Source organism: Cheilinus undulatus, linkage group 8 (genome assembly GCF_018320785.1).
Source record: "Cheilinus undulatus linkage group 8, ASM1832078v1, whole genome shotgun sequence".
Taxonomy (NCBI): Eukaryota; Metazoa; Chordata; class Actinopteri; order Labriformes; family Labridae; genus Cheilinus; species Cheilinus undulatus.
In genome coordinates this window covers 30,828,894-30,844,081 of record NC_054872.1, presented here as the reverse complement: position 1 = coordinate 30,844,081, position 15,188 = coordinate 30,828,894, and the positions used below count along the sequence as shown (strand labels likewise).

At 41.1% G+C, this 15,188-nt stretch overlaps 1 protein-coding gene across 2 annotated transcripts in view; it reads right to left on the bottom strand.

The window, feature by feature from the left end:
* LOC121513586 (potassium/sodium hyperpolarization-activated cyclic nucleotide-gated channel 1) overlaps positions 1-13,594 on the bottom strand; it is a 30,522-nt gene extending 16,928 nt beyond the window's left edge. Inside the window, exon 1 of one of the 2 annotated variants that reach the window (XM_041793411.1) lies at positions 13,421-13,594. Coding sequence is in view for 1 of the 2 variants with exons in the window: in XM_041793412.1 (XP_041649346.1) it covers positions 10,811-11,502 (692 nt within the window). In the remaining variant the exon portion in view is untranslated. Of the gene's footprint in view, positions 1-10,810; positions 11,545-13,420 lie in introns of those variants that run through there. The other variant, XM_041793412.1, reaches the window with a different exon arrangement.
* Positions 13,595-15,188: the final 1,594 nt, after the last annotated feature.

The window sequence follows — 15,188 nt, the reverse complement described above, 5'->3', positions numbered from 1 at the left end:
GACCTGACAGCGCTTTCTTAGAGGCAGAACATTTTTAAGTGCAAAGAGACTTTGTTTTGGCTTTTGTAAATTCTATTGCAGACACTGCTATGAATCAGTGCAATGCACAGCATGTAAATTATGCTCTCAGGGGGCTCTTAATAAAAACAGTAACTACAGATGACAGGCTAAACTCTGCTCAGCTCTTTTCCTTACTTGTTATGGATAGAGGACACTTCAGTAAAAACTGCACTCCATAAAGTGTATTTACTAATAAACATTTTCTGTCTCATGGGTGAGTTTTACATCTTGAGGGTGAAAAGCTGTTAAAAATGGCCTTCTTAATTAACATTGCGAGTGATCCCAGAATGTATTTTGAGCACAGTGTTAACCAGAAAGGTATCTTTTGGAAAGCTACTCTTCCTCATTATGTGAGATTAATCCATAAAACAAAAACGGCGGTTTAGAGTTTAGTATAGTTCTTCTCAAAGTGTGGGCAGCCTTGAGTGAGCAGTATGCCAGCAAATGAGAAAGTAACAGTATGCCAAAAATACCCAGATGACATACTGATTTGGGAAAATTTCACAGTATGCATCGGACCAGTCTGCTTTGCCTACTGTTACCCAAAATGCAAAGTGCCGAGTCAGAGTTCGTAATGGCGGACAGCAGCTAAACCACAGATATGAATAAGTAAATATGACACACCCCTTTGAGCTGCATGCCTACGGCGAGGCTAAGCTAGTGGGGGCAAAGTGTCGGGGCATTACGTGGTTGTAGATGACACGAAAACTATAACAACAAGGATGCCTGCACATTGTGCTGCATACGGTTGCACAATACGCTGTACAGTTGAAACAAGGAAACTGGGAATAACCTTTCATAGGTAAAAATAGTTTTTGGCTCATTTTTCATTATTAAATCTTGTTGAGAGCTTCAGTAACTACTTGGCTACTAGCAAAACACTAACGCAAGCTAGCAGCTTGACAGCCAAATACCAGACAATTAATAGTAGCTGTAGTATAGTTGTACAAGCAGTACTAGTAGTACTAAAAGTACAAGCAGCAGTAGTGGTATAAATAGCCGTTAGAGTAGTAGAAGTAGTATCAGCATTTGTAAGAGTTTTACCAGTTGTAGTAGCAGTGCCAGTATCAGCAGTAGTAGTTGGTGTACTACCACTACTACAAGTAGTAGGGGCTGCAGCTAGACTCTTCTCAAAACTTTCACCGGAGCAGCTAACGGTTACAAATGGAAGTACCATTACTTTTTATCTTTACCTTTTTAACATGTACTATAGTGAAAGAAGTTGTAATAAGGTCACTGTTGTTTTTGTTTTGCCGTTATGGCTCGTAACGGCCGGAAAGGCGCTGTCAAGTGTGTCCTTTCACGGCACTAGACACGCTAAGCTAAAATCAACTGCAAAACACAAAAATGATTTTGGACACTACTCCGGCCAGGGGTGATGACATCATCGCTGTCTCACAATTAAAACGTTTAGCAGCAAAGGCTCGTAAATTTCCTTGACAACGGCTTAGGATTAAAATTAATGGTATAATTTCAATGAAAACTGATACAAAATGTAACGTATTTTCACAAAAATAAATATACTAATAGATAAAAAAAAAGTTGTATCTATAGCGACAAAATAATATACATTTTTGTGTGTGTATTATCACTTATTTTTGCATAAAGATGATGGTCTCATGTCTTGTAATCATCATAGGGGGCAAAAGTTATTCCGTTTTGAATCCTTAATATTTTCTTACAGATTTGGTAAAATCAACAAATGTAAAAGCATTTAAAAAAGTTTTTATATGTGTTTCTGTGCTCTCTCGTTCGTCTCGTTCGTATATAGTGCACTATATAGTGAATAGGGAGTGATTTCAGACACAGCCCATGAAGACACGCCCAACAGGAAGTAGACCTTGAAGACAGGAAGCGTTAGGAGGGTTTACAAAATAAAATAAGAATTTGCATTAATTAACTGAACTCAACAGTCTCTGCACTTTAGTGTGACCTTTATCACCTCAGTGAGGGGGATACTTTCCAGCTCCCTCACATATGGATTAAAATTCAAATTTAGAAAAGATTTCAATTAGGGCTGCCAAGATTGAGATCCACAATTAGTGGACACTTTTTTTTTTAACATTGTGATTAATTGCATGCTTTATTATCCATTTCAATACACTTTGGTTAAGGCATGTCAGCCTCTCCCTGCAGCCACAGTGATGTAATCCATCACTGCTCCTTTATTTTTCATTTTACTTTATAAATCCATAACAAGTTCCTTTTTTTAACCATAGGTTTTTTGTTTCTAGAGAAAGTTTGCTGATATTAGAACTAGTAGCTAAAGTAATAAAAAAAAACTAAAAAATCCCAGCTTCATATTACCAGGGAACAGCTATAATACTCTGTTTTATAACAAGCAACAAAGTCAAATCTTATCAGTACCACAATGTAGCTCCCTGTGGGCGAGGACAAGAAGAGTGAGCATAGCCACTTGAAACAATGCCACCTGTTGCTATGACTCAGCTAGCAAACACTGAGGAGAATTCACTGAATTTGACAAGAAGTAAAAGAGTTAGAGTTGCTCTGAGCCCATTTAAACCCATCTTTAAATTAGGTTAATGACCCTGTAAGCAATTTGCTTAATGCAATTGATTGCCTGCTGAACATGTCACTGCACATAAATCAATTTTGTTGTGTTAGATTCAGCTGTAGTTACTGAGAAGAGATATCAGATTCAAGGTCAGTTAATGGCCAAGTAAGTGAAAAACTCAACAGGAAGAGACAGACAGACATCAGATCCAAACTAAAAATGGTGCAAATGTTTCTCAAGTTGGGCTAAATACGTGACAGAACCCAATTTCTGATCTCCTAAGCAACATATGGTTGTGTGTTGTGTGGATTTATACAAGTACACACACACATAGGAATTGCAAATGCAATCAGTGTACATCTCCACAGCCTCATCTGTATTCCATTTTGAACATGAACAGGTGCTGCAGGAGAACTGACCTGCATCTTACCTGCTCAGCTGTTGTCAGACCAAACTCTAATTCTCCTCTAATTGAGGCCGAGTGTCTCCTGAGCACCCTCTGATTGGTTTCCTCTTTGCTGTTGGCAAGATGTCAGTTCTCAGCAAGTTTGCGCCCATCATCCAACCAAACATATACACAAACAAGCCACAACAGCAACCAGCTATTACATAATAGACCTCTGCTCCTATATGCCTTATGCCACCAACACTGTAACTGCATGACTGCTCAGTGGTGACACCCTCATGCCTTTTTCTCTCTGTTTCCAGCCCTCTCCTCCACTCTGCATGCCCCTTGCAACTCTAGCATACAATTTTCTTAATCTCCTCTTTCTCTGCTTTTGTATTCTAGTAGCAGCATCAGCAACACGTCTTAATGAGGTGAAGGGTTTGAGAGCTTATCTGGAGACTTAATAATGATGGACCAGACACAGGCACACATATAACTGCACGCACACACAATGTTCCTTCAGGAAGCAGAAATTATATGAGGAGCAGATAAATCTTTAATGCTTTTTATGCTACAGGAGAAGAAAGGTCATTTCCATGAATGACATATCTGCATTAGGCATTACATTTATTAAAATTGACTCAAATGACTGAAGGCCAAAAGGTAGAGATGCCCTTTAGGTTGCAGATTAGGAGTCTGATTTTACCTAGCAATAATTTTATTTACACGAATCATCATTTTCTGCAGTTGGCCCACCAAGCTGTAATGCTAACAATGCCAGTGATGCAGATCAGAGCTGGCTTGTTGATGCCACGCCCCTTCTGCTAAATTAACACTCAGCAGCCAGATTCCTTTCAACCCTCTGTGAAATACACAACAGGAAGGTATTATTTTACCTGATCTTTGTTGATTGGTAAAAAAGGGTCAAAGATAGTAAGAAAAGAAGTGTTGATGCACAACAGTCAGATAAAAGTGGGAATACCAGATGCAAAGCAAAGTGAAAGAATGTAGACAGTTCATGATGAATTACATGACTTTTAGAGGAACAGGTTTTTTCCAACAACTTTTAAGTCAGAAAACAGAAAATTTTTAATTACTTTCTATAATCCAAACCCACTTCTGTCTTTTCTTTTTACACAGATCATGGTCCAACCATTCAATATGGAAATAATCTCAGGACTGAAAAGTGAAGCCAATGTGGAAGTGACTGTATTTAAATGTTTCAATGAACAGCATTATCCAGCTCCAAAATTGTAGATTTCAAAGGCAATAACACCCCTTTTAACTTTGGATTTACACTTCAGTGGATAGATGAGACTATTTCTTCTATCAGCTGCTTGTATTTAAATAACCTGTAAATAATGTTGCCATTGCACATATTGCATATTATGGACTGTAGGATTTGTGTCATATCTTAATTCTAGTCTATCATGATTAAATCCATGGGAGTTATGTATTATGTGGCTGTATTTATGTGTTTATGTATTTGATGATATATATAGCCTATGTGGACTTGTGTTGCAAACAGCATTGCCTCTTGAGGACCAGAATACTTTCTAATCTGATCCAGTTTTTTCTGATGCTAGTAGTATCAAGTTTTCAAGTCTTCCTTACAATCCCTGTAAAGTGAAATCCAAACTTCGATTCTTCACACTGACAACACTGAGATCTACATGTGACTGAACTTTGGATTCAAACCGTTAGAAAGATGTTCACCTTTTTCCTTGCTAGGTTTAATTTGGGCACGGCAAATATTGGCGCCCACAACATCATCGGTCCCTATGGGTCATTACCACACACCCCTAATGCTACAACAATATAAAATCACAGAGCAGTTCATCTCAGTACAGACTGTTGTTAGCTGATGTCACTGCCTTTATTGAAAGTTAACAGCCAGCTACATGCTATTTTTTTGTTCATTGTGAGGTAAATTTCCCAAATCTATTAGCCATAGTGGTCTACAGGTCATTAAAAGTATCATAACAGAGAAATTTGTGCCAGAAAACAGTAAGTTTAATCCTGAACCTCTGTCTCTGCTCTGGCACAGAGCCAGGCAGCTGCACTATGATCAGAGTTCACCATAAGGTCAGGGGGCAGGCCAATTGCTGGAGTGCTTGTTTTTCACTTGAACCAGATGCAGCAGGAACAAACATCTTACCTGCTGAAGGTGCATTTTAATCCATGTTTAACTTGTCTTTAGTCCTGGATGATTAAAAGAAGCAGACTGTGGCCGTCTCTCTACAGGCAGAGACAGTTTAAATCCTCCTGTCTGTTAATAAAAAATCCATTGTTAGACACTGTCTATTCCTGCCAAATCTGTCAAAATAAAAGCCTTCAATACTAATCACCACTTTTGAAAAGCAACATCAGGAAATGGATTGTTTTCAGCAGCAACTGAACAACAAAGGCATCTCATTAACAGGAGAAAAAACATAACTTTACATAACTCTGAGAAATAAGGAATACCAGAAGAGTTAAATACAGGATGAGAAAATGAAACTGAGCCATTTTTTAAAATCCCTTTACAGGGGCTAAAACTTTAGCCCCTCTTCTTGTATCTCATTCGATCAAAGCTGATAAAAAGTGCTGTCAACAATCAATATTGATTTTAATTGTTAAATTAATAAGAGCCAAAGAAAATATTTCTACACACGTTTTTCTTATTAAAAGACCCTTTTAATACTATTTTTAAAGATATATTTTGGGGCTTTGTATGCCTTTATATATAGAGGAAGAAAGTGGATGGAATCAGAAACAGGGGTGAAAGAGTGGGAATAGACAAGTGTTAGGGGAGGCCCCAGCTGAACTTAAACCCGGGCTGCTAGCATACATAGGGCATGACCTAACTACTAGGCCATCGGAGCGCCCTTGTTGTTAAATTCATTTAATACATGTTTTTTGTTGGATTTAGTCGGTAGGGCTGCACCATTTGACACTAATGTGTGATTGCATTTATGTTGGACAATATTGCAATTTGCGATTACATCAACGGTATCATGAGTCTACCTGCTGGGTTATCTAGGAAAATGCAGAGTAATGATGGTTTTGAAGTATTTCTCAACTCAAATGTATAAATATCAAGTAGTATTCAGAAGATTACAAAACCTCAAGTTTTTACAGGACTGCGTTTAAAATAACGATGGCCAAATCCCTTTAAAATTAAAAGATTACAGTCTTGTAGAGGAAAATGTTGGACTAAAGATGCAATTGTTCAAATTTTTGGTTCAAAGGTCATTGATCCTGGAGAGTATTCAGCAACTATTTCACTCCATGCCATTGTGCTATGGGTGAGATTGGACAATGTACATGTTCTAATCCTTTTCCAACTACTTTTCCTCAGCTACACTGATAAACCACTGGGAATAGCTACACTTTCTTGAGTGAAAAATGGCCTTATGAATGTTTTGCAGCACCCCTGATACTTTTAGCCCCCCTCTTCTTCAGGGATCCTTGGACACCAACCTGGGAACCTATGCTATAGGGTAGAGTTGCCATGACACCCACACAGTGTTGAGAAACTTCCTGTTTTCATTCATCAGAATTTGCAGTTTGCTACATTAAAAAAAATAAGTAGTTTGCATCATAAAAAAATAAAAAAATAAATAATGGGTATCAAAAGTATTACAAATTTTAACCTCAGCCCAGCTTACCCCCAGCTTGCTTGTTTGTTTTTCATAAACACTGTTTAGAGCTGGCCTTTCTTTATCATCATTTAGAATAAAAAATAACATCACAGTGACTGTAAATTAAGGATCGACTGATAATCTGAGTCTACTGCAGGCTTAGATGCCTCTCACCTGTACCAGCGTCTCATCCTTATACAGTATGACGGATATATGGCATTATACAACATATAGGTTTGGCGGTCAAGCAGATAGATGTAGTTATTGGTGTCCCTGTTAACATCTAGTATACAAATATGGTTTTCCTTAAAGTGGGGGTATTACGCCTTTTTTCAAGGCTTTACACCATCTCTCTGATACCCACGTAGTAGCATTACATGGTTTACAGCTCAAAAAACTCCTCATGTTTCTCACACTGGTGTCCTGAAAAACCCTTATTTTAACTTTCGTCTGAAACGCTTCGTTTTCGCTGCTGTCTCTTTAACACCCCCCCGCTCCACAGCCCTGCTTTCCTCCCATTGGCCGATTTTCCGGAAGCTGGCTGGCAGCAGGACTCAATGTTTTGAGCTCGCCCCCTTCAATGTGGCTAATGTTGTTATGCTAGTAGTTGAAAACTTTGAATAAACCGGTCCGACTGAGTAAAATATGGCGAATTTTGATATACGTCTGTACGTGTTAGACCTGGAGTCTGACCCTGATAGTTTGGAGGGAGGGGGGAAGAGAACCAGCAGCAGCGAAGGATAAAGCAGGGCGTATCTGTTTGGTAAGTGTTTAACTACTGTGTTGCTATGGCTAAAAGGCCTTGTGGGGGCAGTCTGTTCCGCTTTGCCGGCAGCATGGACAAACCACGAACCAGTCAGTAGAGCTTACTGCGATGACCTCATCAGTTTGCTCCATAGAAATCTCGTCTTGGGAGAATCTCAGAGAGATTTTCAACAAACAGTTTTCATCAGTTTACAGTCTAATTCCAAGATTACTGCCGCATACGTTTATCTTGTGGTTTGAAAATTTGCATACGTGGAGTATGGACACCCAACATTGTGACTTTATATTTATGTTTTAAAAAATGGAAAAGTATAATACCCCCTCTTTAAGGTTGTTGATAGGTTAAAATCAAATAAATAGGACTGTAACGGCAGGCTTCCCTCTCTCATAGCTCTGCCTCAGATTCCTCCTCTCATGCTGCTCTGAAGTACAGGTGCTTAACTGAAAAGTTAGATGACTAAATTATGCATAATGCATACTCAACCTGCATAATTTAAGCATATCATACATAATTTATTCCATTTCAATTGTGATTCTCTGCTGGGATAATTAAGACTATCAACATCTTTAGCTGTCTTGAATATCAATAAATGGCAAACAGGCTGAGATTCTACAAGGATTTTATCCATCCATACGCTCCCTCCTCCATCCATCCATCCTCCTCTCCATCCTCCACTGACCTTAATCACTGTGGCTCCTGTGAGCAGACTCATAACTAACATTTGTAAGCGATCATCAAATTGACAGACAATAAAAAATGACTCAGTCTGAGTGTGAGTCTGCATGCGTCTGATGAGCCGTAAGTGGGCCAGGAGCCTTGGGGATCAAGTTATCCATTGTTGCTTCAGTCTGTCTGGAGATTATGGATGCTGTCCCTCCCTCTGCAATCCACCTGCACATTTTTGGAGTTGATTTGTTCAAGGCCTCTAAATACACCAGTGGAAAGCAAGGTCATGGCATGCTACAAGTCAGTAAAGTCTGCAAAGGTGCGTGCAATTTTGCGTTTTGTAACCAATGACTGAACTAATATGGACCATATCTCTCTTTAACATCTCCACTGTACAGAAGTGAAACCAAATTACCCCCATGATAGGCACTAGCATAGTATAAATAATGCAGTTCAAAGCCAAAACATTCAGCGAGTAGAGCTGGCTTGTGGAACTGTAGGATTGCCTCTTCCACAAACTGAAGCACACTGAAAAATGTCAAAAATCCCTGAGACTGGTAAAGTCCACAGCAGAATGTATTCTTGTGTTAGATTGCAGCAGTTTTTGGAAAGCTCAATGATTCTATCATTTAGGGCTGAAATGATTCCTTGAGTAAATCGAGTCACTAGTTTCTGTCCCCCTTTCTTTCTCTAAAATTCAGCGCCCTCAAGTCTTGTTTACAGCATGTTTAACAAAGGCTGTAGCATTCTGAGGAACTGAGGAAGACTACATATCAATAATGAAGAGATACCAATCAAATAGAAACACATTATTGCCACAAACAGTGACTGAGACAGAGAGACCAAATAGGTCAGAGTTCATCATCATACAGTCAGGATTCAACAGGTCATAGGAGCAGATTTACCCCTTAAAATGTGCCCAGTTTAAAGAAGCTTTATTTATCAACGTTACATTTGCTTTCAATTAAAACTCTACTAGTCAGAAGCAATTAATATTCTGACATAAATCAGCATAACTATCATGACAAACTCTGTGTACAATTGTCTTGTATTTATTTGACCTTTACGTTAACTATAGTTCGGCACGAGCTCAATCTGTTAATTTGGAGAAAGTGGAGTTTATGACCCATTGGCCTTCTCCAGACGTATCACTAGAATGAAGTCACTCACTACAGTGGACAGCTGAAGTGCAGCTGTTGACTTTAGGCTACTATGTATTTTAGTTGACAATTACATTTTAGGTGTATTTGATAGCTATCGAAGAAACAAGGTTAAAAAAGTCAGTGACTCCGTCAAATTAAAAAAATTCACCACAAGGGTGCTCACAAACAGTGTAACTTGTGAAAGTAGAATTATGCCTGTCTGACCACAGAAAGAGGCTTTCACAAGTGTCAAAAGTAAACAGGGTCACATAGTAAACCATAGTACTGATTTTGCTAGCATAAGCATTAGCCCATGCAGTGCTTCTGTCACAAATGAGACACTACAATTGAAAATTCTGTTTTATGCTTCATAAAATGATTTGTAACACTGACATTTCTAGCTTCCTAAACTTTCCATGTACAAAATGTGCACTACACAGATAACCACAGGGGATTTGTTCACAGGAGTATCTATTTAGCACTAGCATCCAGCAAGTAACACACCACTTTTGCCATCCAAACGGAGGCAGATGGAACTTACTGTGTGATGTCAGATGTAAAAGGTGTATACCACAGCCAGTCAGCAGGGGGAGCTCTAAATCTTTTGGCTTCACTCCCAGGTGGCTGTCATACCATCCATCCTAATGTGCAGGCTGTGTTTTTATATTCAGGATGTGTAGTCAGATTTTCATAAAGTTTTATTCTCTGGTAATGAATTCCTATAAAAAAAAACATTAACTGTCATTTTAGACTGATTAAACAAATTTATTTTAGTTGCTATGGCTTTGATAAGAGTCTAAAATAATTTAAGTGGAAGGTAAATGGAGAACAAAAAATATCATATTAAAGGTTTTTATTCAAGAGCACTAAAAATGAGAAACCTCCAAGTAATTTTCCCCAGAGGTGCTGTTGTTTCTTGTCATGATTGCTTACAGAATCCTTGAGTAAAGTAATAATCAGTGGTGATATGCTGGGTTCACCCTCCGTTCAAATTAAAACAAACTTAATTTTCCCTAATTGACATGGAAAGCATCTCTCACTGTTCCCTCATCAGCCAAACACCTGGGGCTAAATTTGTCCTCTCTATTTGCATACCTTCAACCCTGACTGTTGAATTATTTCTACAGGAAACAAAAGGCTACAACTGGTAATTATCCTCTACTTATAGGAGGATGTGACACTACTACATGGTTTTCATCACAGAGGCCTTGTCTTCTACACCTCTCTGTCTGTGTCGTGCCTCCAAGGACTTTTGGTCCACTCCCCTTTTTTTTCATTCAGCCATTTAGCCTGTCATACATCCTCTTCCTCTGTTTCCTCCAGAGACTCAGTCTTCCATGCATCTTTGACGTCTTCTCTACACCTCTGTAGGTCCCATACTGTATATATTTAGCCTAGTGCGTGTTACTCTTTCCTCCCAGTTGTATTCCTCCCTATCCCCCTGTTAATGCCGCTGTGCCTCCCTCTGCTTAAGTGTTTATCATGATGCTTCAAGTGCACTCACTAAAGTGAGCTCAATTCCAACTTGCTTTGATACACATTGAAACTAAAATGACATTATGAGTCTTTTATGTGCTACAAGTGGCTCTTACAGTGCATTAGCGGGACTGGCTGAATGCAGAGAAGCTGTGTGTGTGTGTGACTCAATACCTGAAGTCGCTGTAGGGGTGTATGATCCACGCCCCTGCTGATTTGAGTCGCTCCTGCTCCAGAGCCACAGCTTTGTGGGATCCAAACATGCGCAGGCTGAACTTGTTGACCCCTGGCTGTAGCATGGCTCCAAACTGTCTCTGGATGAAGGTGCTCTGGTTGGAGGCGCTGTAGTCCTCTCCATCCAGCCCCATCCCAAATCCACCCAGGGCGGACTGACCAACCATCTCAGGGGTCCCTGCTGCTGTGGTGTTGCATGCAGTGGTTGTGGTGGTCTCTGGGCCAGTGGCCACCACCATCACTCCTGTCCCAGCAGAAGAGGTGGAGGCCAGGGCAGCACGTGAAGTGGCGAAGCCCACTGAGCGAGGAGGAGGGTGGGCTGTGGCAGATGAGGAGCTGGGTGGAAGCGGCAGGGGCACGGGGGTTGTTGGGGTGCCGGCTGTGCGAAAGGGAAGGCCATCTCGGGTGGAAGAGCTCATGATGGAGAGGCGACGGCCACGTCCACCTGAGGAGGAACTGTCTGCCCCAAAGGAGCCCCTCTCCCCCTCCAGAGAGGCTTGGGACAGCCTATATCCTGGGGAAGGAAGGCTGCCTTTACTGCGCCGCTTTGAGTCCCCTCGTCTGGGAAGGCTGTCACCCCCAGACCCCCCAGCACTGCTGGGGGTACCCACACCTCCAGCAACTCCATCCATCCCAGCTCAGGGAGGAGGAGGAGGGGAGGGTGGATATAACCTGTAACTCCCCTTTCAGGAAAACTACTGTTTACTGATCAAGCACTCTGAATTACATATGTGGGAGTGTCAATGTCAGTCTGAATGTTAAATTGAAGAAGCTTAAACAAAGTGGTCTCTCTGTCTCATTCTCCTGAAGCTGACAGCTCACACCTCCGCCCTCTCTCCGCGGATGTGGCCATGCTTACCTCAGTGCCCTTGGAAAAAGCTCCATCCAGACATGAAATCCTTCATCCTGCCGGAGTGACGCCAGCAGCTTCACTTTCCCTCTTTTCTTCTCTCCTCTGTCCTTACAGATGTTTCTCTCTCAGTCCTCCTTCCTCGTCCTTGAAACGTTTCTCTCCCCTCAAGGCCCTCCCTCTCCTCTTCACAGCCGCCCTCAGCGCTCCGACGCCGGTCATACTGGCACCAGATTCCCGGTCTTTTGTAGATAACGGAGCCGGCCGCTCATTGGCCGTCTGTGTCCTGTCTGTGTCGCCTCTATGGCCAGGCTCCTCATCCAGTTTTGATATTTTCTACACACATCATTATGCAAGAGATGATCTCGGCGGTAAGATGGCAGAGTGCATTCATCCGCGTATGAATGACAAGGACACTTGATCCTTTGTCAGGACGACAGGGTAGTTAATGGACATAAGGGACGCACATAATGGCACACGCGAGCGCTCACACTCCGAGGAGATGAGGAGCTGGGCGCACTGATTCATTCTGACACGCGCTGGAAACACGCACACGAAAAACAGAGCGACAGGGACACACACGGTAATATAAGCCAAATTACGCAAAATCTACCCCATCTTTTCAAAGAACCCACAGCACGTTTTCATTTTTAGTCTCCGAGGGGAAAAATCAATCATGACGGAAGGCGCGCCTGCCCGTGACTGAGGCGCTCAGACAGCCAAAGGAGGCACGAGCGGCTCCACTTAAAGCGCTATTTGGCACACTTGACGCCGAAATTAACTTGTTCATGTGTTTAAAGTCGGACTCTCAATCTCCTCTCCAGCAGCGACCATATATTCTCACTTCTGCCGACTTTCAATGACATTGTGTCCGGAAACAGCGGTGTCCTTTCCTCCTTCTGGCACCGAGGGCAGGAGAATAGGCGCTATTTCCCACAGAGCACGCTGCTCCAAGGTGAAACCACGCGCTCCGATGAATCCAAATGCCTCCTTGAAAACAAAGCAACTTGTTGAGCGTTTAAGGTGGCTGCTCATTCATACACAGGTCAGACTCCAGTTTGAAGCTGAAATTCACTCCTCACTCTGACACAGCGCGCAGAGGTCGAGTCGGTACGTCCACAGAGGCGCGCGACGCATGCAGATGAAATATTAAATAAATAAATGTGCATACAAAGGTCTGAATCTAATCGGCCTGTTGCTATGGCATCCGCATCCCCATCATACGTCCCTCAAGGCCGCGTGCCCGGCCGGCAAGACGCACGCATCCTCGCAGGTACAGCTCGCGCGTCATCCTCTCCCTCCAATAAAACGAAGGAGCGCGTGAAGGGAGGTTCGGTCATGAAACTTTATTTAAACATCGAGAAAAGAGCAAGCGTTTTAACACTGCTCTAGAGTTATGGTTAAACAAAGTAAAGACATGAGAGGAGAGGATAAGTAGCAAATGTTTGTCATTTAAAAAGCCAAAAATTAGCCTCGAGCCTAACTGTGGCTTTTTATAGCTACTTTAATGTACAACAAAGAGGCATTTCTCGATAAACCCGAAGGTGTAGTAGCATAGAAGTTCATTCTCAAATGAAAGCAGATCCCTTTAACACCAACATTATTAATGACATAGAAAAAAATGGTCTATAATGTAGAACTAGTCTTAGTTAGAAGTGCCATTACGAGTTTTATCAAGAGTTGAGCTGTATTTAGCCTACCTTGCGTGGCGCCAGTTCGTAAAATTATACTTTCACTCCATTTCAGAGGAGAATATTTAACTCTGGGCCTCATTCACCAATATATTCCTAAGATTTTTCTTAAGTTCCTGCTCTAGAATATTTCTAAGGGAACCTACGACACGTTCTAGACCTGCTAAATTGTTCGCACCTATTCTGAAGTTGATGAATGCCAGGTGCTGGTAGGCTCCTAATTAGCATAGAGACACGCCTTTTGTTATGCCCATATAAGGGCATATAAGAGCAAGGCCAGAAGGCATAAAGGAGGAGGGGTGAAGAAGCTAGATATCTGTAAGCTACTTTTAAACAATTCCAACATTTCAGTCATTCTAACGGGGATTTATTCTTACTCCAGATGACACCAAAACAGGAAGAGTTGATTATATTTTTAGTACCAATTGTGAATGTTCGATATAAGCTAAGAACAAATAAATTGGATCAAATCACTGATTCAGATGGTGCTTTCATCAGAAATGACATGCACCATGTTGTGATAGGAAAATGATGCATTCCAGATAAGTTGAAACATGAAGCGTTTTTATTTTGTTTTTGTTTTTCACAGTGAGTATGATTTTATTAAAACATACATGTTTGTTCAAACAGACTGACTTATTTTAATAAGTGTCTAATGCTTAAAATAATGCAAACATGTGCTACATTTATTTTCAAAACTTAAATATTTGCTGCTAAATTAAAGTTAAATAGTTAAATAAATAATGAATGAGTTAAATAAGTTGTTAAATAAGCCGTAGCCTCTAAATTTCTGCCCCTCTTGAAGCTAGCTGTTGTGCCATTCCAAGAACATTATCCATGCCTTGAATCTCTTAGAGAAGCGTTTTTAGCAAACCTGGAACTTGGGTGACTTTTTAATCCAAACCAGCAAATGTGACATTAAATGCCTTTTTATCCGTTTTTCAATCCATGTTCGATCATTTGTTTATCCACTAATGCTAACTGCCATAATGTTTTCCCAGAATGCTTTGTGATGGGTTGTCAATCTGTAATATACCCAACCTGTACATAACTGTTTGTAAATACTATTTATAATTTTTAAGTCAATGTTTTTATATTCCATATTTTTGTATTTATTAATGCTCTTGCAATACTACTTTTATTTGTACTCTATTTCTATTGTGTTTCTGTCGCCAATGGCCTGCTTTGTCTAAGATACTTTTTGCTGCTGTAAATTGGAATTTCCCCTTGTGGGACTAGTAAAGGAATATCTCATCTTATCTTATCTCAACCAATGGCAGGCTGTTGTTTCACACTGTATTAGGTGGTTTTCACACCTGAGTCCGGTGGACTCAGTTGGTTTTGGAACAGAAATTGCAACATTGTTGCACTTCCCTTTGGTTTGGTTCGCATTCACACTGCTCTTAGTCAAGCCCTGCGATTGACTGGCGACCAGTCCAGGGTGTACCCCGCCTCTCGCCCAATGACAGCTGGGATAGGCTCCAGCCCACCCCCGACCCGGAATGGAATAAGGGGTATAGAAAATGGATGGATGGATGCTCTTAGTCAAACGGACCAATCCGTCTGAACACCTACAACCTCTGCCCATTAGGGGCGCTGCGTCACAAACAAACGGCGACCAAGAAGAAACGACAGCATAGGAGAAGACTGAATCGGAAATCCATCTCCTTCCACCAGTCTTTTTTTCCCACATAAACAGTGAAAAGACACAAAATTTATGCTGTCTTGGGGTTTCTGCTTTTGCATTGGGGCATTACGAGCAGCCAGCGAGGCGGTG